The sequence below is a fragment of the Oryctolagus cuniculus genome, chromosome 14 (genome assembly GCF_964237555.1).
Source record: "Oryctolagus cuniculus chromosome 14, mOryCun1.1, whole genome shotgun sequence".
In the NCBI taxonomy this organism is placed as follows: domain Eukaryota; kingdom Metazoa; phylum Chordata; class Mammalia; order Lagomorpha; family Leporidae; genus Oryctolagus; species Oryctolagus cuniculus.
In genome coordinates this window covers 43,455,662-43,478,423 of record NC_091445.1, presented here as the reverse complement: position 1 = coordinate 43,478,423, position 22,762 = coordinate 43,455,662, and the positions used below count along the sequence as shown (strand labels likewise).

Sequence of the window (22,762 nt, the reverse complement as noted above, 5' to 3'; positions counted from 1 at the left end):
CATCATGTTCGGTGCCACCTCAGGGCTCTGCTGGTAAGAGGGCCATTGCTAGATGAAGCCCTAGACCTTGCACCTCCAGATGAACTAAAACAAACCCCTAGATAAGGCAGGTTGCCTCAGGTATTTTGATATAGTAATAAGAAGGGCACTAATACCTAGAGCAAGTGGCATACATCAGGTGCAGCTGGTAAGGGGCTGTATGTCTACTGAGGATTTTACCATCAGTCTGCTCCTCCCACCACCACAGGCTGAAAGCCAGCCCTTGCCTCACCCCATCCCCCGGGGTGTGAAAAGATCATTGCACTGTGTGTTGTCATCCAAGTGGCCTTCTTGTACTAGACCATTTTACCACAGCCTATTTTACAGGTAAAAAAATGAGGGCTAGAGGGCCGTTGTTAACCCTAGGCGACAAAGCTTGCGGGTGGTAGAAGTAGATTCAAATCCAGGTCTCTCTGACACGTAGGCCTGTTGGGCTATGAAACAGTGCATCACAGGGCCCTGGTCACCTGGGAAACAAGGCACACAGTTCACTTTTCCTCCCTGTCAATCTCGAGAACCATTTGCAGTAGACTTCTCTTCTGGTGCTATCCAATATCTCATGAGAAAGTTCTGAAACATTCAGCATGATACTGAGTGCATAATTAGCAAAAGATCTTTCAAAACTCTTTATAAATGTATGAGGAGATGTCAAAGAATCCCTCAAAATTTCTTAATTAACAACAACCAGACTTGAAAAGTAGATATCCATATATACATTTATATATTATTTGGAATCAAATTATTTGAAATAGCCAGAAAAGTATAGCTGTTTCCTAGTCTGGGTATAGACCTTAAAAGCACAATTAGGCTAGCGCCGCAGCTCACTAGGCTAATCCTCCGCCTGCGGCGCTGGCACACCAGGTTCTAGTCCCAGTCGGGGCGCCGGATTCTGTCCCGGTCGCTCCTCTTCCTGTCCAGTTCTCTGCTGTGGCCAGGGAGTGCAGTGGAGGATGGCCCAAGTCCTTGGGGTCTGCACCCGCATGGGAGACCAGGAGAAGCACCTGGCTCCTGCCTTCGCATCAGCGCAATGCGCTGGCCACAGCGGCCACTGAGGGGTGAACCAACGGAAAAAGGAAGACCTTCCTCTCTGTCTCTCTCTGTCCACTCTGCCTGTCAAAAAATAAAAAAATAAAATAAAAAAAAAAGCACAATTAAAGGGCTTGTGAGACCTTAACATAATATGTAACAGTAACTCTTGCATAGAGCAAACAGAAAAATTTCCCACTTCAAAGGCATCTGTGACAGCAAGGCAATGTCCTATAAACATCTGTTATCAATGCTCCAGGGCAAATACATGTCCACCCTCCAACCTGTGCAACTCCAGGCCTGTCCCCCACCATGCAGTCTGGCAACTTGTCAGCAGGGGCTGTGGTGATAAGAAGCCCTCAGAGTTGGGACCTGAAGATCCAGAGCTGTATCAAACCACCACAGTGCCTGAGTGATGGCCAGGGGACACTGGCAGAGCCAGCACTGCAACACGTCTTGTCACTGAGCTCTGTGACTATGGGTAGGCTCACCCTCTGAGCCTCCCCTGCTCGCGACTAGCCCACCTTATAGGTGAGTCAAGGTGGTTGGTAAATCAGATAATGCACAGAGCAGGCCCCAGTCCATGTGGTGTACCCTTCCTCCACAGACCAGGGATGAGAACATGGTAGGAAGGACAGAATGCCATTTAGAATAAAAAAATAATGAAGATAGTCTCCAAGTCAAGAGAAAGCTAAGGGGATAGGTCAACTAAATGCAGTATGAGGTCCTGGAAGAGAAAAGGGATGTCAGGGAAAGACTAAGGAATTCTGGACAGTGGATGGACTGTAGTTAATAAGACAATACTGGTTCACTAATTACAACAAATTCACCATATTAATAAAAGATATTTATAGAGCAAACTTGGGATAAGATACAGGAACTCTCTATATTATCCTTGAAGTTTTTCTTTCAATCTAAGATTATCCTAAAAAACAATATTTATTTTAAAATACATGTGTACATATGTATGTATAAGTGTATAAGTTTATAAGCTGTTTTCAAAAAGTTCATGGAAAACGCATATTTAAAAAATGCTTGAACTTCAAAACATTTTTGTACCCAAGTTTTGAGTCCATTTTCCACAAACTTTTTGAAGTATCCTTGTGTGTGGATAGATGGACTGAAGGATGGAACAGATTTGAAAATGAGTTTTCACATATAAACAATACTTGACCATTTCCAGCACATCTCATCCAGACCTTCCCCTCCTGGGCTAGCACTCGGGGCAACCTGGAGAAGCATGGCCTCCGGCCCCAGGAGAGGCTTCTCCTGCCTGCTAGGGTCAGGATGGAGTTGTACAAACACTTGGCCACCAAGGTTCCCCAAGTTCCCCAAGGTGACTCTACCAAGATGATGAGTTATGGAGACCCAGCTCCCCTCAGAGCCTCACCTCAGAGTCCCAGTCTGTGTCCCCAAGATGGACACAAAAGGGCCTCAGAGCCAACAGTGGAGGGGCTGTGTGCAGAGCAGAGTGCTGTGGACACACACTGACTATCACCATAGCTTTGCAGTCCTCTGCTTCCCACGTAGCATACGCAATCTTCAGATGACAGCTTCCCCGACATTTCTGAAAGTTTCCCCGTCTCTCTGATGCCACACAAAGACATTTACAACATAAATGCCCCAAGGAACACTCACATTTTTAAATGGCCTGGGGCACTAAACAGCAATTATGCATACCACTTCTTTTTTTTTAACTTTTTTTTTTTTTTGACAGGCAGAGTGGACAGTGAGAGAGAGAGACAGAGAGGAAGGTCTTCCTTTTGCCGTTGGTTCACCCTCCAATGGCCGCCACGGCCGGCGCGCTGCAACCGGCGCGCCATGCTGATCTGATGGCAGGAGCCAGGTGCTTCTCCTGGTCTCCCATGGGGTGCATCCCACTTCTTATCTTACACTTAAAGAAAATGAAGTAGCAGAAGCATGGGCAGGAGGGAGGGTAGGGTGAAAAATATTACTAGGCTCCTAAATCTGTATATATGAAATGCCTTTAATTAATTCACCTGAACAAATTGAAAAGAAAAAAATGAATTGGCCATAATAAATGGACAAACCTTAAAAAAAAAAAAAAAAGAAAGAAAGAAAATGAAGTAACACAAAAGTGCCAGGGGCTTCCCTCAGCACAGTGCCAGGTGCTAGTGGGGTGTGTCAGCACCTGCATGCCTGACCCCGGGCCAGGCTTTCCCAAGAACAGGCCTAACCTGGACTCTGCAATGAAGAACAGAGATTTGCACATGCTGCTACTAAACCCTGCTGATCAAACATGCTAACTTTTGAGCACTTGCTCTATGCCTCACAATAGCCCTATCACATGGCTGCTACTTCATTCCCATTCCACAGCAGAGGAAACTGACACACAGAGAGGTAAAGTAACTTGCCTGAGTCAGCCAGTGGAGCTAAGATGGTTAAAACAGCCCATGCCTGGGCCAGGATTTCTCTTAGAAGGGGAAACTTAGTCACTTGACTTGGGGCAGGAGGGTTTTCAGGTAAAAGCATACTTTAAAGTCTGAAGAAACTAGACAGTGCCTCAGGCTTCTCTCTCTAGGCCCATTTCCTTGTCTGAGGGGTGGGAGTCATCCTTGCCAGGAGGGCTAAGGAAGATAAGGCAAGGGCCTGGCCAAGGTAGGGATCCTGATAGTCTCCTTTTTATTGAGTGATTAAAACCACCTAACTAGGAGGACTCAGGGAAATACTATTTATCTGGAGAGTATTTCTTACCAGTGACAGCCAGAGGCTACATTTAGAACCTAGAGGATCTTGAAGCAGATAGGAAAGACAAACACTGATAGGGCTGAAAATTTATTTCTGTTCTATTTCTCATAGTAAAATGACAACAAGCAAATCAAAGCCTGTAAATAAGAAACAACCAAGCATCTTAACATGGTAGAAATGTAATGGGGGAAGGCAGGACTGGCAGTTAACAGGCTACTTGGTTATACCCATCCCATACTGGAGTGCCTTGGTTCAAGCCCTGGCTCTGCTCCCAATCCCAGCACCCTGGGAGACGGCAGGTGATGGTTCATGTGGTCAGGTACCAGTTGCCCAATCAGGAAACCTGGATTAGGTTCCTGGCTCCTGGTTGGGAGAGCCTCAGCCAGGGGGCCACTGAGGGAACGTGGGGGGTATAAGCCAGTAGATGGGATTTCTGTGTCTCCCTCAAATAAATCAATAAATGTCATGAAAATGAATGATAGCCAATTCCACAGTACAAATTAAAAGCCCAAGATCATCTGAATTGTCAATTAAAAGACACAGAAATTCTCAGATTATCTTTTCATCCATGAAGAGAAAACACAGTATTCACATACACGTAACAGAGGTGACAACTTCAGCTTAGGTACAGCATGGTAAAATTGAACACGTGAACAACAGATTTGGGTCCAGCAACATACTGCCTACTATCTATGTATGTAAGCATTTACCATGGATACACGTTCATTCTGAGGGGCGCATGGGGGTCCAGCAAGGTAGGGTGGGTCAGAGGTAAAGCACCTGCAACACCTCCTGGAGTGATTCCCACATGCTGTTGGGTAGTCTGAAAACACAAGGTTAGTATTCATCGAGGTATCTGGACAATGTGAATGATCCAAATGTTCTAGGCTAGGGACTTGGCATCCTGAGTACCTGCAAAGTGTCAGATATTTTCATATGTATTCTTATGATTGCAACCTGATAAGGAGAGATAGTAGATATTATTTTACAACTAGGAAAAACTGAGGCTCATAGAAATCAAGTACCTTGCTTCTGGTCAGACAATCATAAAACAGTGGAGTCATATTACTAAGTTTTAGAAGTGCTTTTAATAAGGAAAACAAAAAAGCAGGAGAGAGAATTTGATGGTATCTGTTAAATTCACATCAACCTAAAGGAAATTCTTGGTAGCAAATAATTTGCCCTGAATCTTCCACTATCAATTTATTTAGACTAAAAAACAACATGACTTATGTTAAAAACTTAACTGGCAGCCTGCTGTATATATGCATGGCTCTAGGATCTGTAATACAGAAATGAAGAGTGTGCTAACAACGGGGAAGATTTCCGTAGGTGCATGTGGTGGGATATAGACTCCTCCTTGCAAAAGATGAATGAGTTCAGAGACCAGGGAGTTAGAGGGCCAGCTTATCTTCTGGAGCATTTCTCAAACGAATGTAAGGTCTCCTGCTTTCCTAAAGAACACATTCTTCTGTCCAAGAAAGCAAGATAATTACTTGGCTCATATAAAAAGTGGTTGACAGAAACGCTTTCATGGAGAGTAACTTCACAAAAGGCTACATCTTTGGGTGGTAATTTGAGTCCCAGAGAATAAAAGGCAGTTTAAGCATGCAAAAACCAGGGCATGTGGAAAGATGTTCTTGCCAGAGATTTACTGGCAAAATTTAAGGGATCTACTGTACTCCCTAAGCCAATTTCTTCCATGAACCAGAATTTTCTGGGCTTACTAACTGTTGTAATCACAGCTTTTTAAAGGTAAAAAGGAATTTTAACTTAGGTAACTATTTGAAAGTAAACAATCATTGTTAAAGAACATCTTCTTTGCACTAATCATTTGCTTTAAGTTGTGGTTTTTTTTTTTTTTTTTTTTTTTGCTACTACATGAAAATGCACTATGCTACACACATCACACTTTAAGTCGATCAGCATGGATTTATTCAGTAGGCTCCATCTACACACATCACTGTACAGGATAAAGGAATGGACCTTCAGATTAGTCACAAGGTAGTTCTCAGCTCTATAATTGGGTGCAAAAATGATTCAAGAGCTTTCTTAGTGGCTACAGTTGTGTCTGAAATGAATCCTGAAATCTAGGCCCTGGAGCAAGGCCTCATGCCTGCAGAAGTTATGCTGTGCTGCAGGGCTCACATCCACCAAGTAAACATGACGTTCCTCTGGGTTCCTCCTTCCCAGAACACTAGGATTGTTTTATATAGCAAATCTGTGTTTAGCACATTTTCTATGAATTCAACCATAGACTTTCACCACTTCCTTTTTGAATCTGTTACGTTACTTCAGCATGCCACAGCTTACTATTTTAAAGAAGTTCACTAAATTTTATTTTTTCAAGATTCATTTATTTAAAAGAGTTACAGAGAAGGAGACACACACACACACACACACACACACACACAGAAAGAGAGAGAGAGAGAGAGAGAGAGAGAGAGAGAGAGAGAGAGATCTTGTATCTACCAGTTCACTCCCCAAATGGCCGCAACAGCCTAGGCTGCCTAAGCTGAAGTCAGGAGCCAGGAGCTTCACCCAACGTGGGTGGAAGGGGCTCAAAAACTTGGGCCATCTTCCACTGCTTTTCCCAGGCCATTAGCAGGGAGCCGGATCAGAAGTGGAGCAGTTGGGAGAGAAACCATAGCCTATACCGGATGCTGGCAGCAACTTAACCCACCACACCACAACACTACACCTAGAAAAATTTTGTTAAGTAAACTGCTTATTTAATATCTCTAAACTGAAAACAATTTATAACTAATTTTATAAAGGAAGCTTCAAAACACAATCCCCAGAACAAATTGATCAATCCAGAAATAACTTATAAGTAAAAAGAAAAAGAAATTTGTGTCAAACTTTGTTGTACCTTTGTGAATACATTACAGAAAATTAAGTAAGACCCCTCCCCTCAGTAAGCACTAAAGATCCCTCTGTTTCCATTTATGAGGTGTCTCCAAAGACTATTCTGCCCCTCCAGAAAAAAATTCTAAAATAGGAAGACTGACACTTGCCAGGAGGATGTCTACTGCAACTTGTTATGACAGAAGGCAGGCAAAAGTAGGGAGGGCAGAAGGGGGAAGGTGGCCAAGGTAATTCATTGATCTTGGTGGGCCCCATCCTTGTGGGCTAAAGTAAAACTCCAGTCCTGTCTTCTTTATGAAGGGCTAGAGGGCTTGCAGGAAGGAAGTGAAAAATGCATAGTGCACTTTTACAGTCCATGCAGACTATACCTAACTACATGTGGTCTTCATAAAGCCAGGTTCCTTATGGAGCCCCCTAACAGCCATGATTCTTCTGGCTGAAAATGTTACTAGAGGGGCTGGTGCTGTGGTACAGGGGGTTAAAGTTCTGGCCTGCAGTGCTGGCATCTCATATGTGTGCTGGTTCAAGTCCCGGCTGCTCTATTTCCAATGCAGCTCCCTGCTAATGTGCCTGAAAGCAGTGAAGGATGGCCCAAGTGTTTGGTCCCCTACACTCATGTGGTAGACCTGGAAGAAGCTCCTGGCTCCTGGCTTTGGCCTGGCCCAGCCCCAGCCATTGTGACCATTTGTGGAATGAACTAGTGGATGGAAGACCTCTCTGTCCCTACCTCTCTTTGTAATTCTACCCTTCAAATAAATAAAACAAATCTTTTTTTAAAAATGTTACTAGAGAGCTCAGATTAAACAAGGTTGAGTGGCAGAGAAAGAGAGTCCACCATATTTCTTCATGTCTCATAGCTCCATGGCTACCTTACCACATTTAATTATGGTTATTTCCTCTCCTACAGGGCGGTCCCTCTGTTTACAATACCTGATGGTGTCATTTTTGTGGCAGAGCCAAATCCTTTTAGAATGAGTCTGAAATGGGGGCTAGTGTTGTGGTACAATGGGTTAAACCAACACTTAGGACATTGGCATCCTGTATCAGAGTGCAGATTCAAGTTCCAGCTGCTCCATTTCCTATTCAGCTCCCTGCTAATGTGCCTGGGAAGTCAGAGGAACATGGCCCTAGTGCTTGGGCACCTGCCACCCATACAAGAGACCTGCATGGAGTTCTTGGCTCCTGGCTTAAACCTGGGTGATCCCTGAGCTGTTATAGCCACGTGGGGAGTGAACCAGTTGATAGAAGGTCTGTCTCCTTCTGTTTCTCTCCCCATCTCTCTGTCACTCCACTTTTCAAAATAAATCTTTTTCTTAAAGATTTTATTTACTTATTTGAAAGGCATAAATTCAGAGAGAGAAGGAGAAAGAGATCCATCTTCCATCCACTGGGTCACACTATAGCTAGGGCTGGGCCAGGACAAAGCCAGGAGCCAGGAGCTTCTTCCAGGACTCCCATGTGGGTGCAGGGGCCTAAGCACTTGTGCTGTCTTCCACTGCTTTCCAAGGCACATTAGCAGGGAGTTGGATTGGAAGTGGGGCAGCCAAGGCTCAAACTGGAGCCCGTATGGGATGCTGGCAAGAAGAGGGGTATTATATTAACAACTGGGTCCCAGGTCCCCATTAACAACAACTATTCGCTGAATGTCTCCTCCAAGCAAAGCATCTAGGTCTGCCTGGCAGCTCCAAAAGAGAGGTCTAAAGTCAGCAGTGGCTGCTTCTGAAACCAATAACTGTCTCAAAAATATAACAGAAGCAAGTCACATTCATCAGGGAGAGAGAGGAGTGGGCCTGTGGGCATTCAATGCCAGAAAGGAAAGAAGTACATGAGGGAGAAGTTGAAGATGCTGGGCAAAGAGGTTATAACTGATGGGACCAGCATCAGCCACTGGATTTGAGGAGAGGGTAGGGAAAGAGGTGGTGCTGAGGTGAGACATCAAGAGATCACAGGCAAAGCCACATGCTGGGGTGCACACCTGATGGAGACTTGCAGGGGAGAGTGGTACAGAGGGGGAGAGCCTAGTGTCCATGCAGGTCCTAGCCCTGGAAGACCAGATCCACATACTTGCCTTGCAGGCCACACGTCCTGCTGCTCAGGTCCCACCTGTTGCCCCCATTGCTCACTTCTAAAATCCTCTTCTTCCTTTGACACTTGCTGGGTTTTATTAATAGTCATGTCTTGGCTTAAATGTCAAGAACTACACTGGAAAGCCCCCTGACAGCTAGCCATGCCTGCTAAGGAGGTCCAGGTTTACAGCCACATGCTGTGGCTCCCCTTGCCTGGCAGAATATCTGACACATAATAGATGATTCTTTGAAAAACTAGATAAAAGGTGCACAGATTGGTCAAATGAACAAAATGTGTTTATAACTTTGATGCACAGTTCAGATTAGGGCTAAAGCACTTGGAATTTGGGCAAGAGTCAGGCATTCCTTTGAATCCCAGGGACAATGAGCAAGAGCAATGAGAAAGGACTGAAACTCAGAGGAGTAGCAGAAGGAGCAGGTATTTAAAAGATGACCACGGAGCAGGTACTACATTACTCTTTGCCTGCCCCCAAACCTGAAGGCAGAAATGTTTCCAGGAAAGACTGTTCCCTACTCTTGCTATTTGCTGAGAGCTGTGCTGACAGCTGATGATTGTCTAAGACTTGAGGCTGTGTTAGACATGAGATGACAGGGGAAGATCAACCACAGAAGACACTGTCTTCATTTAGAATGGACAGGACCACAGGAACTGGAAGGAGGGGACTTCATTACTTTGGTCCGTCACATTAGAAGATGCACAGAAATGTGTGAGGCAGAGGTGAGGGTGACCCCACTGGTAGTCATTTTAAATATGCTGCCCAAGGCAAGAGCCTCCACATCTCCAGAGCTTGGCTGTTTGCAGTTCTGCCTCTAAATTCTTTGGTGCCTTAAATCTTTGGTCATATAACCCAAATTCCACATTCATCCTCAAATCACAGTAATTACAGCATCAGTTTATCTTAGGAAAAAAGTGAAGGAGAGATAAGAGCACATTTCCCACATTTTTTTCTGCTACAGGAAGGCAAAATATTTCCTAGCAAGTGAACATAGAGAGGCCACATGTAATGTGAACAAGAGAAGGGCCCCAAAGATAAATGAAGTGAATGTGCCAAAGCTGTGGAATTCAATCTTCCCTACTCGTTTCTTGAGACTGATAAAGCACAAGGTTGAGACTTGCATTTTTACTTTACAAAATGAAGATATTCAAGGAATGTCATTGTTTACAGGAATTTTCATGGAATCAGACTTAAGTGTAATTTGCTTATTATCCTATAATTCCAGCCCATATTTTAGTGTGCAATTGAACCTTTCATCACGTAAAATGTACTGATCACAAAGTCATGGTTTAACGCACATTTTTAAAACAGATTATGAGGCTACGTTGTTAGAGCTATATTGATAACTCTTCTTTTTATGATAAACTTTTCATGTTTTCAAGTCTATGCTCTAGTATTAATATTCTTTTACCAACTTTCTTTTGTTCAATATTTTCCTGGTGGATCATTTTCTAATATTTAACGTACTTTCAAACTTCTTGGGTATCTATGCTTTAGGTATACCCTTTAAAACCAACAAATAGCATAGCTTTAAGAGCTATTCAAACTGAGAACCTGTTTTTGATGAGTATAATCTACTTTCCATTTACTGTAATTACTGATATTTTTGGACAGATTATTTACTTTGTGATTTCTACCATGATTTTTGTTATTTCTTTTGCTTCCTCCAGATCCATTTTAGCGGCTTTGATTCCTGGTTTTTTATATTTCTCTACCTTTTAAATTTATTTGGAAGTAATGTTTTCTATCTGTACTTCCAGTGGACATTCAGAAATGTTAACAGGCACAGCTGACTTATTCATCCAGGATGGACACAGTGGCTCCTGCCATCCTCTTCAGAACACACTTCTCCCTCTCACAGCAGGGCAGCTGGCACTGTGGTTTTCATTTGTTTTAGCTACCTCTCAAAGTTTAATTGGTCAGTCCTTTATCTACAGCCATATGTCCCAATTTCTTTGCTCTTGTTAATTCCAGTCCTTTCTTGTCATACCCCCATTTTATTCATTGAATTAATTCATGGAAAAATTTTGCCAAATACTTAAAATATGCCAGACATTGCCCTACATGCTAGTGATACAGGATTAAACAAAGCCTCTGTTCTTGTAGAGTGTAAATTACATGGGACACTTAATTATTCTTAGTAAACACTTCAGTTTTTCTGATGAAATAGTCTCGGTTTTGGTCTACAGTTTATCCTCACTATTGAATGACAGTTGAGCTAGGTACAGAATTCAAGGTTTAGAGTTACCCTCCCTCATTCTCCATTCCACTGTTTTCTGAAATCTATCATTACTGATGAAACACAGGTTTTTCTTCAAATAGTCATTCTCACAGGTGTCATTTTATAATTTCTGTGTTCTTAAGAATTTTTTTTTATGTTCCTCAGTTTACCATAAGGTGAGATTGGTTTTGTCCTACTTAGATGGTTTCCTTTTCTCTGCCTCCCTTTTGGTTCTCTTTTACTCTGGTTCTCTTTTTCTCTCTCTCACCCTTCATCTTTCCCTCTTTGTGTTGTGTGTAGGATTTTTCAGATCAGAAAGTTAACTTTAGAGCACTTTTAATGTATCCAAAGTCACACACTTATAATACAGCCAATGTTTTTTTTTTCCATTTTTTTAATTTAATAAATGTGAATTTACAAAGTGCAACTTTTGTATTATTGTGGCTTCCCCCCCGTAACCTCTCTCCCTCCCCCAGCCCTCCCCTCTCCCACTCCCTCTCCCATCCCACCCTTCATCGAGTTTCATTTTCAATTATCCTTATATACAGAAGATCAACTTAGTATATACTAAACAAAGATTTCAACAGACTGCACTCACATAACCGCACAAGATATAGAGTATTGTTGGACTAGTAGTGTTGTCTTAAACTCTCATAGTAAAACACACTAAGGACAGAGACCCTACATGGGGAGCATGTGCCCAGTGACTCCTGTTGTTGATTTAGCAATTGACACCCTTATTTATGATGTCAGTAATCACCCGAGGCTCTTGCCACGAGCTGTCAAGGCTATGGAAGCCCCTTGAGTTCACCAACTCTGAACTTGTTTAGTCAAGGCCATATCACAGTGGAGTTTCCTTCCTCCCTTCAGAGAAAGGTGCCTCCTTCTTTGATTATAGCCAGTGTTCAAACTCCACAAATCCAAGGCTCTAAACAAACTAGACTAGAAGTTCCTGGTCCCTAAGGAAACACATTTAATTGAAATGAAACAGGACAACAAATGCTGTCCCATCTTTAAAGACATGCAAGAAGGACTGCTATTCTCTGAATATGATTTGAAATTCCACAAACTAGTCAGCAGACACTGGTACAATAAATATGACAAAAGCATCCAAGATGTATTTCTGATTCCTGAACACCATATTTTACAAAAGAGTCAATGGACTAAATCATGTTTCTGCCTACGCAATGACAATTTCACTCTGGAATCTGAGTATTTGACTTTATCTGAGTCACCTCAAACACTTCCAGCTAAGACAAACTCACCTCAGTTGCAGTTAACATTTTAATTCAAAAGCAGTCACACAGATCTTTAGGGGAGAAAACAATGAAAGTTATTGTTTTACCTGTGCTACTTCTTCAAAATCTTCATGACGCTTCTGCAAAGCTCTGGCCCGATGAAGAGATTTCCCTACACCTGTATGTTTGCTCAGGAACGCCTCTCCATGGTTCTCGATCCAGTCCAGCACCTACAATGAAACATACCCACATAGGCCATAAAACAATGTCCTGCCTTGTGCGGTGTCTAGCTCTGTCCAATGAAGACACTTGGGACTTTGGCATCCCATATTGGAGTGCGGGTTTGGGTCTCAGCTCCTCCACTTTAGATCCAGCTTATTGTTAATGCACTTGGGAAGGCAGTGGAAGATGGCCCAAGTGTTCGGACTCCTGCCACCAAAATGGGAGACCAAACGGAGTTCCTTGCTTCTGGTTTTAGCCTGGCCCAAATCTGTGTATTATGGCCATTTAGGGATTAACCACAGGATGGAAGATGGATCTCACTTTCTCCCCACTTTTCTGTCACTCTTTCAAATACATGAGTCTTTTTTAAAAATTTTTTAAAAGATTTATTTTATTTGAAAGTCAGAGTTACACAGAGAGAAAGAGAGAGGCAGAGAGAGAACTACATGAATCTTTTTTAAGAAAGTGTACATCTTTCTGTGTACAAATGTTACATGTAATAATCATTAAATTAAATCTTGCCTCATTTTATGCACAATTGAGCCACCAAGCTGATGGACTTTTATGAAAGGTGCTGGTGATTGAGTCAGGGCACCACTTTAACTTTTAATCAGGTTCAATGCTTCACAACTCAGGCATTTTAAATTTAACTACGGCATTAATTTTTTTGTATCTCTTCTTCAGAATAATGAAAACACACAAGCAAAACATAAAGCTAAGAAATAAACATTTAATACATCTCCATCCTGGTCTTTGAAGGTAATTTATCCCATAAACTACAATGTTGCAAAAGCTAAGCATTCCATGAGTGTAATGATTTAAAAGTTCTTGGTAGCTGAAATCCAATTCAGTGGGGAAAAAGAGTAAAACAAGTGAGTGCAATCTGATGTTTTAAAGTTCACAGTTGCAACTCAGTGGTTCACTGGTTCAAGTACTTAAGAAAACAGAGAACACTGCCAATATCTAACAAAACATTTACACTATATCCAATGTACGCTCTGTCTCTCTTTGATGGAAAGGGGAAAAACAGCAACAAACTAGGTCAGTGCTGTCTTCAACTAAAAACTTTTTTTTTTTGACAGATGGAGTTAGTGAGAGAGAGAGACAGAGAGAAAGGTCTTCCTTCCGTAGGTTCACCCCCCAAATGGCCGCTATGGCGGGAGCTAGGCTGATCTGAAGCCAGGAGCCAGGTGCCTCCTCCAGGTCTCCCATGCAGGTGCAAGCGCCCAAGCACCTGGGCCATCCTCCACTGCCTTCCCAGGCCACAGCAGAGAACTGGACTGGAAGAGGAGCAGCTGGGACTAGAACTCGGCGCCTATTAAAAATTTCTAAAGAAGTTATTTAAATATTTAAATATAGCTGTTAATATGCTGCTAACATACTGAAGGTTCATTCATATTCTGCATGTTTGCAACCATGATACCACCTTAGTCCATTCCAGCTGCCATAAAAAAATACCACAGGATCAGTAATTAATCAACAACACAAATTTACTGCTTACAATTCCCAGAGGCTGGCAAGTCCAAGATCAAGGTGCTGGAAGGTGTGCTGTCTGGTGAGGGCTTGCTCATCCCAGACAGCCTTTTATACATCCTCCAGGGTGGAAGATGGAACAAGCTACCTCAGGCCTCTTCTATGAGGGCACTAATTCCATTCATGAAGCTGAGGCCTCGAGATCTAGTCATCTCTCTAAAACCCCGCTTCTTAGTACCACCACATTGTGGATTACATTTCAACTTTTGGATTCTGAGGGACAGAAACACAAGAGTCCACATCAGGATACCTAAGTAAACAGATCTAAACAGTTTTGGAATAAAAGCACATGCCCAGGAAAGATGGATCTACAGGGCAGTAGACCAGTTATAGCATTCCACTAATGATAAAATAAAACAACTTGTTAACTTGTGGTTCACTGCTAAGCAAGCATCGTTTGCTCTTTAGTAGCTACACTACAGAGAGATATGCTGACAGGTACCAGAGAAAAGAGAGGCAGCTGGCTGGGCCAGACTCAACCTGTTCTCCATTGACCCAAACCAGTGACTCTCAAGCTGAAGGCTGGCCTGAATATCCTTTCTGCATTAGCAAAGTTGGTTATTAGGCAAAAATAAAGTTGTTGTGATCCTTTACAAACCTACGGTCCTCCGCAAAGTCATGTAGAATTGGTAGCAGCTGAGATCAGAAGTGTGGGCACTGTGGGGAGGGGGCAAAGCCTGGCCAAAGGTGCTCAGACCATGGCCACATATCTGCTTTATAACTATATTTCATTTCTGAATCTTTCTAGCAATACACTCTCCCTCCCAATCATTATTAGCAAAACAAGGAAACTATTAGTGGGTCCATCTATATTCTGTAACTCAGCTTCCTCCATCACTTAGTTCTCCTGATTCTCTTTCTAAGAGCTCTTTCACTCAACCCCTTCATTGCCAGACCCCTCCACACAGACACAAGATCTGGCTGTGTGCTTTTGGGCAAGTTCCTCAGTCCTCCTGACTCCCTGCTCAGTGGGGAACATCACGGGGAGTGGTGAGTATTCAATCATCATCTGTGCACAGCATCTTAGCACCTGTGCTGACCCCACCCATAAACAAGAATCCAAGGCAGGCTTCCATCTTATTTTAATCACCTTGAAAAATATTTCACTGCTTTTGAGCCAGTGAGCTTAGTGGACTATTTCACCATTTTTCTGGAGAGAAAGATGCTCTTTAAGGCACTGCTGCATTTGCCACCTCACTTCAAGGCAGATGGAAAGCCCCTGAGTTGCGTGCATGACAGCCCCTTAGTATATATTATAAAGCACAGGTCCTCTTCTTCTCCTAAAGAAAATGTCTCAACCTTTGAATCAGAGAACGAATCTTCCATCCACTGGTTCACTCCCCAAATGGCCGCAATGGCCAGGGCTGGACCAGGATGAAGCCAGCAGCCAAGAGCTTCATCTGAGTCTGCCATGTGGGTGTAGGGGCTCAAGGACTTGGATCAGAAATGGAACAGCCAGGACTCAAACTGGCACCCATATGGGATGCAGGCACTGCAGACAGAGGCTTAATTTGCTATACCACATTCCAGGCGCTGGGGGTAGTGACCATTTTAAGAGACAATACATAGTAAGTTATGCATGTTTATGTCATATTAAGAGCTCCTTATAAGTCACATTTTATAGCCACAAAATTGAAAACAATTGCTCTTTTGAGTCTAAAATCAGTTTAATAAATACATAAAGCAAATAAAAACTAAACATAACACTCTAAAATATTTTAAATTTGTTCTTTTTATACAAATCAAATTTTTTTCCTGTTGTATAACATAAATTTCCTTCCTTCCTACCCTGCATTCTCTGTGAAATCAAAATCAATCATCTGGTTTTTATTATTATTATTATTTTTTTAGTTTCTTTCTTGTTCAAACACCAATGCCTCTTATTTAAGTCACTACAGAAACCAATCTGGAAATCTATGTGTGAGTGTTGCATGTCAAGAGCTTCTGACTCTGAAACCAATGGCATTTGGGGATTTACAAAACCCCTTCTGTAACTTGATTCCCAATGTAACAATATTGAGAGATGCTGGGGTGCTTAAGAGGCGGTTAGGTCACTAAGAGGGATCGATGCCTTTGTGGATGCAGTAGTTCCCTCTGAAGGTTTTGCAGTTGGAGGAGGCTGCCCCTCACATTTTGTCTCCTTCACTAACATCTGCTTGCCTTTCTGCTTTCTTCCACAAGATGAAGCAGCAAGAGGTCCTCACTGGAAAGTAAGGAAGGGGCTGGTGTTGTGAAGCAGTGGGTTGCAGTTGGTTAAGTCTCAGCTTGTGACACTGGCATCCCATTCTGGAGTGCTGACTTGAGTTCTGGCTGATATACTTCCAACCCAGCTCCCTGTTAATATGCCTGGGAAGGTAGTGAAAGATGGCTCACATACTTGAGCCCTGCCACCTACATGGGCGACAAGGATAGTTTCTGGCTCCTGACTTTAGCCTAGGCCTAGACCAACCCCAGCAGTTGCAGACATTTGGGGAGTGAATTAGCAGACAGAAGATCTCTTTCTGTCACTCTGCCTTTCAAATACAATAAATAATCATTCTAAAAAAAATTTTAAAAGCCAAGTAAATGCCAATATCATACTCTTGGACTTCCCAGCCTTTGAATCCATGAACCAAAATAAACCTCCTTTCTTTATAATTAACCACTTTCAGGCTCATTCTGTTATAGCAACAGTAAATGGATCAAGACATTTGACAAAGCAATATCATTTCAAATTTGGTAAACAGGAGCAGTCATATTTGGCCTAGCAGTTAGGATGCCACTTGGCACACTCATTTCTATATTGGAGCATCTGGTTTCAAGTCCTACCTCCATTCCCATTTCCAGCTTCCTGCCCATGTACACTGTGGAAGGCAGTAGGTACCGCTTAACTACTTGGGTCCCTGCCACCCATGTGGGAAAGCTGCACTGAGTTCTAGGCTCTGGCCAGCCCAGCCTCAGCTGTTGTATTCATCTGAGGAGTGATCCAGTGAGTATGAGCTATCTTTCTCAAAAAAGGAACAATTTTTTTTAATTTTATGGCTATCTATAAGTAGGTGACCAAAAAAAGGAGGATAATTTTCACTTGCTGTTAATTTTTATCAAAGGCTAGCTGGTGTTTAGCATTGCTGAAGGCTATTCAATATTGTGCTACACATTAATGGAATTTACCTATGAAGTTAAAAATTACAAACGAGTTTAAATTACTGGAATCCATATACTCATCCCATCTCAAGCTGGCTGATACTCTTTTTCCTAGAGCTGCTAAAACCAGTGTCTGCGTCATGGTCTTCCCTTTCTAGCAAAGGCCAAGTTTTTAGGGTCTGAAATCACATTATTCATGCCAAGCTACTGATCCCTGTACTGAGAGGCAAGCTAAACTCAAGGCAGCTGTGAAGAGCTGGGCCAGGGGTCAGCACGGGCAAGCACTTCTCACTGATCAATTCCTAGAAGACCAAAATCCTCTGAAGACATTAAAAAACAAAACAAACACCACCGCTCTTCTTAAGCAGCTACTTCCTGCACAGAGGCAGCTGCAGCTTCAGAAAAAGCCCTTTTCTACCTGATATACTTCTACCTGATATACTTCCAGATATACTTCTTGAGCATCAAATTCACCTTACTCTTTGATTAACTCATCAGTAGTTCAGCATCCAGGACGGTGAACTAGCAAACACAATGAAGCTTCTTGGAACTTGAGCCAACTTCTTCATCTTATCCAAGGCTTAGTTTTATTACCTGGAAGATGAGGGGCTCTGACTCCAAATTCTATGATGTGCAAGACATAACTCTTAAAAGTGAAACCTCGGGGGCCGGCGCTGTGGTGCAGCGGGTTAAAGCCCTGGCCTGCGGCGCCAGCATCCCATCTGGATGCTGGTTCTAGTCCTGGCTGCTCCTCTTCCAATCCAGCTCTCTGCTATGGCCTGGGATAGCAGTGGAGGATGGCCCACGTCCTTGGGCCCCTGCACCCACGTGGGAGACCAGGAGGAAGCTCCTGGCTTTGGATCAGCTTAGCTCCGGTCGTTGCGGCCATCTGGGAAGTGAACCAGCGGATGGAAGACCTCTCTCACTCTGTCCCTACCTCTCTGTGACTCTGACTTTATATATATATATATATATATATATAATATATATATATATATAAAAAATGAAACCTCTCAGAAGCAGAATTCAAGCCCCATCTGTGGACTCTTGAGGACCTACAGTAAGATACTCACTCCATCACCCTTTCTTTCTCCCCGCTAGCACCCCAAACTCTGTGTTTCTTCATTCATTATATTTCAAAATCAGAATTAAGTCTGCTCTTAAAATACACACTGATTTTTAATACAGAAAGAATAGTTTCTAAAACATGCCATAGCATATCAAGCCCAGTGCTCACAACTGGGGGCAAGTCATTTAAACAATACCTGAGGTAAGTCACGCACAACAAGGGTATGATGCAGACCCCCGCCATGCCCTGCACATGAGAGCTGGTTCTGCTCAACTAAGGGAATGGGAAACGCCAGGCAATCGCTCCATGCACACTTCCTGGACAGGAAGGGGGTGTAAGAAATCAGAGAGGGGTTCATAATGAGGAAGACACGCCTTCCAACTTCACATCATCTACCCATCTACTTTACTTTTTTTTTTTTAAAGATTTATATATTTATTTGAAAGGCAGATTTATAGAGAGGCAGAGGCAGAGAGACAGAAAGGTCTTCCATCTGCTGGTTCACTCCCCAGATGGCCACAATGGCCGGAGCTGCACCAACCCAAAGCTAGGAGCCAGGAGCTTCCTCCAGGTCTCCCATGCAGGTGCAGGGGCACATAGACTTGGACCATCTTTCACTGCTTTCCCAGGCCATAGCAGAGAGCTGGATCAAAAGCGGAGCAGCCAGGACTTGAACCAGTGGCTTTACCCGCTATGCCACAGCACTGGCCCCACACACTTTACTTCTAAAACAAATATAATTCACCAGTTCTCCTGTTTATTACTCCAGGTTTAATTATATACATATATATGTGAAATCTCTTCACAAAAACACAGTGGCTTAATGAGGGGTGGTGGGCGGGGCAGAAAGTTATTATTTGCAGAGTCTCATCTTGGATATTCTTATTAACCCTGAGCTAAACCAACCCTCTCTCATCACTAGTTAGCTTTTTTCAGTAATGTTCCAAACTTTAAAAAATGATATTTTTTGCATTCTTAGTTTGGAAGTAAGCATAAAATAGCCCAAAGCTGTCCAAAAACTCTTCAAATGTCCAGATGTTGATATAGGCAGGCAGACAGAATAAAACCTATTAGGTCTGTAAGCTGGAGACCACGCCCTCCACCACATTCCCTGTGTGATCTCATGCCCCCTACCTGATCTCCCCTGAATGCTCATCTGCCCACTAGACTATGTTACCACTCCCCTTTGGAAAGTATATAAAATGCAAGGAGCGCCCCAAAATCTCTCTCTGCCTTCGCTTCATCACCCATGCTAAGCTGCTTGTAGCTGCTCATAAGCATTTGCTTACTATTGCGGCTCCTGGCCTGCTCTCTGCTTGGTATGGATCTAGACTTCCCTTTCTCCCTCAGATATAGCTCTCACTCTCCTATGCATTTCTCTGACTGAATAAAATCCTTAAAACTTACCATGTTGTCTGGTTTATTTGAGCCAGTATTCAGAATTCTTCTCTGAATTCGTGGCGAGAACCCACGCAGCTTATTAATTTCGGAAATACTGACAAGAAAAATGGCTTCAATATTATCTGGGAATCTATTATGTATAGCTTTATATCTAGTCATCGAGCTACATAAATATTTATTTATATGTTTATGCACATATATGGGCTCACAAACAATATACACATGCATGGATGCAAACATGCTTACAGTATTCCCTTTCCAGCTAATCCCTAGGCATTGTCATTCTAGGTGACCCTGGCCATGCGCTGGTGCTCAATCTAAGGAAGCCCCCAAACTCCTTGGCTTTGCCCACTCCTGTCCCTTGGCCTCCTCAAAGGCTTGCTGGGCCTCAGCTCCCTGTTCACTCTCATTTGCTCTGGTCCTAAGTGCTCTTATCTTCCTGGCCCAAGGTTACACTCTACATTTTTTTTTTTTTTAACATCCATTATGAGCTGGTGGGGATACTTTTTGCTTTTCCGACTCTTCATCTTTCCACTGTTTAACTTCCTGAGCCTTCTGTTCTGGTCCCTAAGTTACTGGATCACAGCGTAGCTTCTCCTTTGTGGAGGGAAATTAGGAGTACTTCCAACTGCCCTCTGATCCCAGCATCCTCCCACTCCCAAGCCAAGTCAGTCCCTTCCTCCCTCCCTCCAGGGCTCCTATGTTCCCTAATTCCAAGTCCTGCAGCAGTCTTATCAGGAGGCACAATCAAAACCACAAGTGTGGGAATGTAAACAGGAGAGGGAGTTAACTAGCTAGGGCTCCCTAATGATCCCGTTGAGTGGGATGAGAAAAATTCCCCCACTCAAAAATGAGCAGAGGAAACTCAGGAATCCAAAATTCTCTTAAAAACTCAGTCTAATGTAGACAGTACTAACCTAGAACTTGTGAGTCAAGCATCCTAGAGAATAGGTTTTTACTGTCTTGAAGGGCAGCAGCCTGGGACCCAAGGTCAAACTCAAATAGTTTCTCTATGGAACAGAGCCCTGTTTTCTTTCCTTTTTAGGCATCTCCTGACTTCCCTCCTACAACTGAAACTTAGCACAAAAACCCTGGTTTTGCATTTAAACGACCAAAAGCTTTACTAAGGGTTTCACCACACTTCCAAAACCTCCCTGCACTGAAACTAACCTTTTAACTTTGCCTTGAGTACACGTCCCTTGCCATTTGAAAAGAATACAAAGTAGTTAGGAACACCCACTTTACAAAAATCACTGCAACAGCTATGCTGTACAGAAGGTACGTAGGTTACACGGATATGGCAGCTGGCTTCACTGATCACCTGACGGCTGACAGCACCTTAAGAGGCATGATTCAAATTTATTCCTTAGCAAAATTACATCTGACAATAACCAAAGACATGCATGCTACATCTGAGCATGGTTATGTTCTATTTTATTGAGCTACTAAACCATCTGCTTAAAAAATATGCTCTTACTAGATTATGAATTCCTCAAAAGGAACTTGACACTGTTCAACATATTTCCTTCAGTACTCTCAGAGCATCACACATTCAATTAGGATATTCTGAAATGAAGAAGGATGTGTGGACAAGAAGAATCTGAGAAGACTAGATTTGTTTGTTCATTCCCAGAGGGAGTTCTCCCAAGAGATCCTTCCTTGGGTGCCATTTACACACAAGGGCTGCTGGGGAAAATGGGTGGCCTTTTGAGAAGAAGGTCTCCTGCCCAAGGGACTTCTCTCAGGGGTGCCAGTCTGCTACAGCAAAGCAGATTTACTGCTGGAGTAACTGACCCCCAACAATCCAAGACCCAGGCAAACTGATGGGGACTGGGAGAGAAGGAAGAAAAACAAGTCCAACTGCATGCTGCTTTGGACTCCTCCTACCACCAGGAGGGAGCTTCAAAAAGTTCAGGTAAGATGGAACTGAACGGTAAGTTTATTTTGGTGGGAGGAAAATAGGTGAAATCCGTGAAAAGATTCTTTCACGATACATACCTTTCACAAACTCTTTGAAGACCCCCTCATATTACCCCATTTGAACACGAATAACAAAAAGCTTTTTCTTACAGAACACTAATGTATATGCTAAACTAGTATACGGAACCACTTAGCATGATGCAATCACCCATTTATTAACTCAACAAAATGGTGAAACAAACCTAAGGCAATGCAAAGACATTATATGATCATCAGGAGATGTGACACAGAGTTTGTATTCTAAGTTAACAATGGCTAAAGCCAGTATTTGCCAGCAGCCAACACAGGGCCATCTTAAGTGGTCTCCCCACACACCACCAGGGCTTACCTTAGACAGGTGGTAAGCACTCTGCAATAGTAGTGAGACCATGCCACCACACCCCTACTAACATCCCTGATACCTTCCATACGGAAATTACGAAATGGTCATGCTTTATGAAGAAAAAAAAACAACCTTAAATTAAACATGTTTTTAGAACTCAAACTCCCTATGCCACTCTCCCACGCTCTGCTCTTCAGGGGTGTGCTGTTAACAGCACACGTTCTTTCAAGTATTGCTCAACAAACAGCACACACTTTTGGAGGGTTGTTTTCATAAAGCTGTAACCATCCCACACCTATTGTTCAGCAAGTTGCTCACTCCCTTCTCTTTCAACAATATTTACAGGATTCTTTTTCATCATCCCAAACAATCGAACGAAAAATACTTATGGTTTATCTAATTGCTCATTATGTTCTGGTGGATTTAGACCATTTTTGTTTTTACAATTTTATCTTGTGCTGGTAATGCCCTTCAAAAGTAAGGTTTTTCTTTTTCTTTTCTTTTCTTTTTTTTTTTTTTTTGACAGGCAGAGTGGACAGTGAGAGAGAGAGACAGAGAGAAAGGTCTTCCTTTGCCGTTGGTGCACCCTCCAATGGCCGCCGCGGCCGGCGCGCTGCGGCCGGCGCACCACGCTGATCCGATGGCAGGAGCCAAAAAGTAATGTTTTTCCTCATTTATTCTCATCTTAATTCTCCTACTCTACACTTAACATGGCAAAAATTCCCCTATGTGTTATTAATTTCTTGAACTGCAGAAGCACGTGTATGGTTATGATTTCCTATTGTCGGAGTGTTTCTTTGGTTAATCGCATCGAGCTTTGTTCCTTGCTTCACAAGTCAAGCCAACCTAGAGTCCTTTGTTTGCATTCAAAGTTCAAATCATTCCAGATCATTAACTAAAACATGAGCCTTAATGAACAGTATTTTCT

At 42.8% G+C, this 22,762-nt stretch overlaps 1 protein-coding gene across 7 annotated transcripts in view; it reads right to left on the bottom strand.

The window, feature by feature from the left end:
- The window catches only part of TRIO (trio Rho guanine nucleotide exchange factor), a 373,294-nt gene that overhangs the window by 162,731 nt on the left and 187,801 nt on the right, over nucleotides 1-22,762 (bottom strand). For all 7 annotated transcript variants that reach the window (XM_070056594.1, XM_070056595.1, XM_070056597.1 and 4 more), the window contains one exon: nucleotides 12,292-12,414. In XM_070056594.1, coding sequence (XP_069912695.1) covers nucleotides 12,292-12,414 — 123 coding nt within the window. The remainder of the gene's footprint in view (nucleotides 1-12,291; nucleotides 12,415-22,762) is intronic.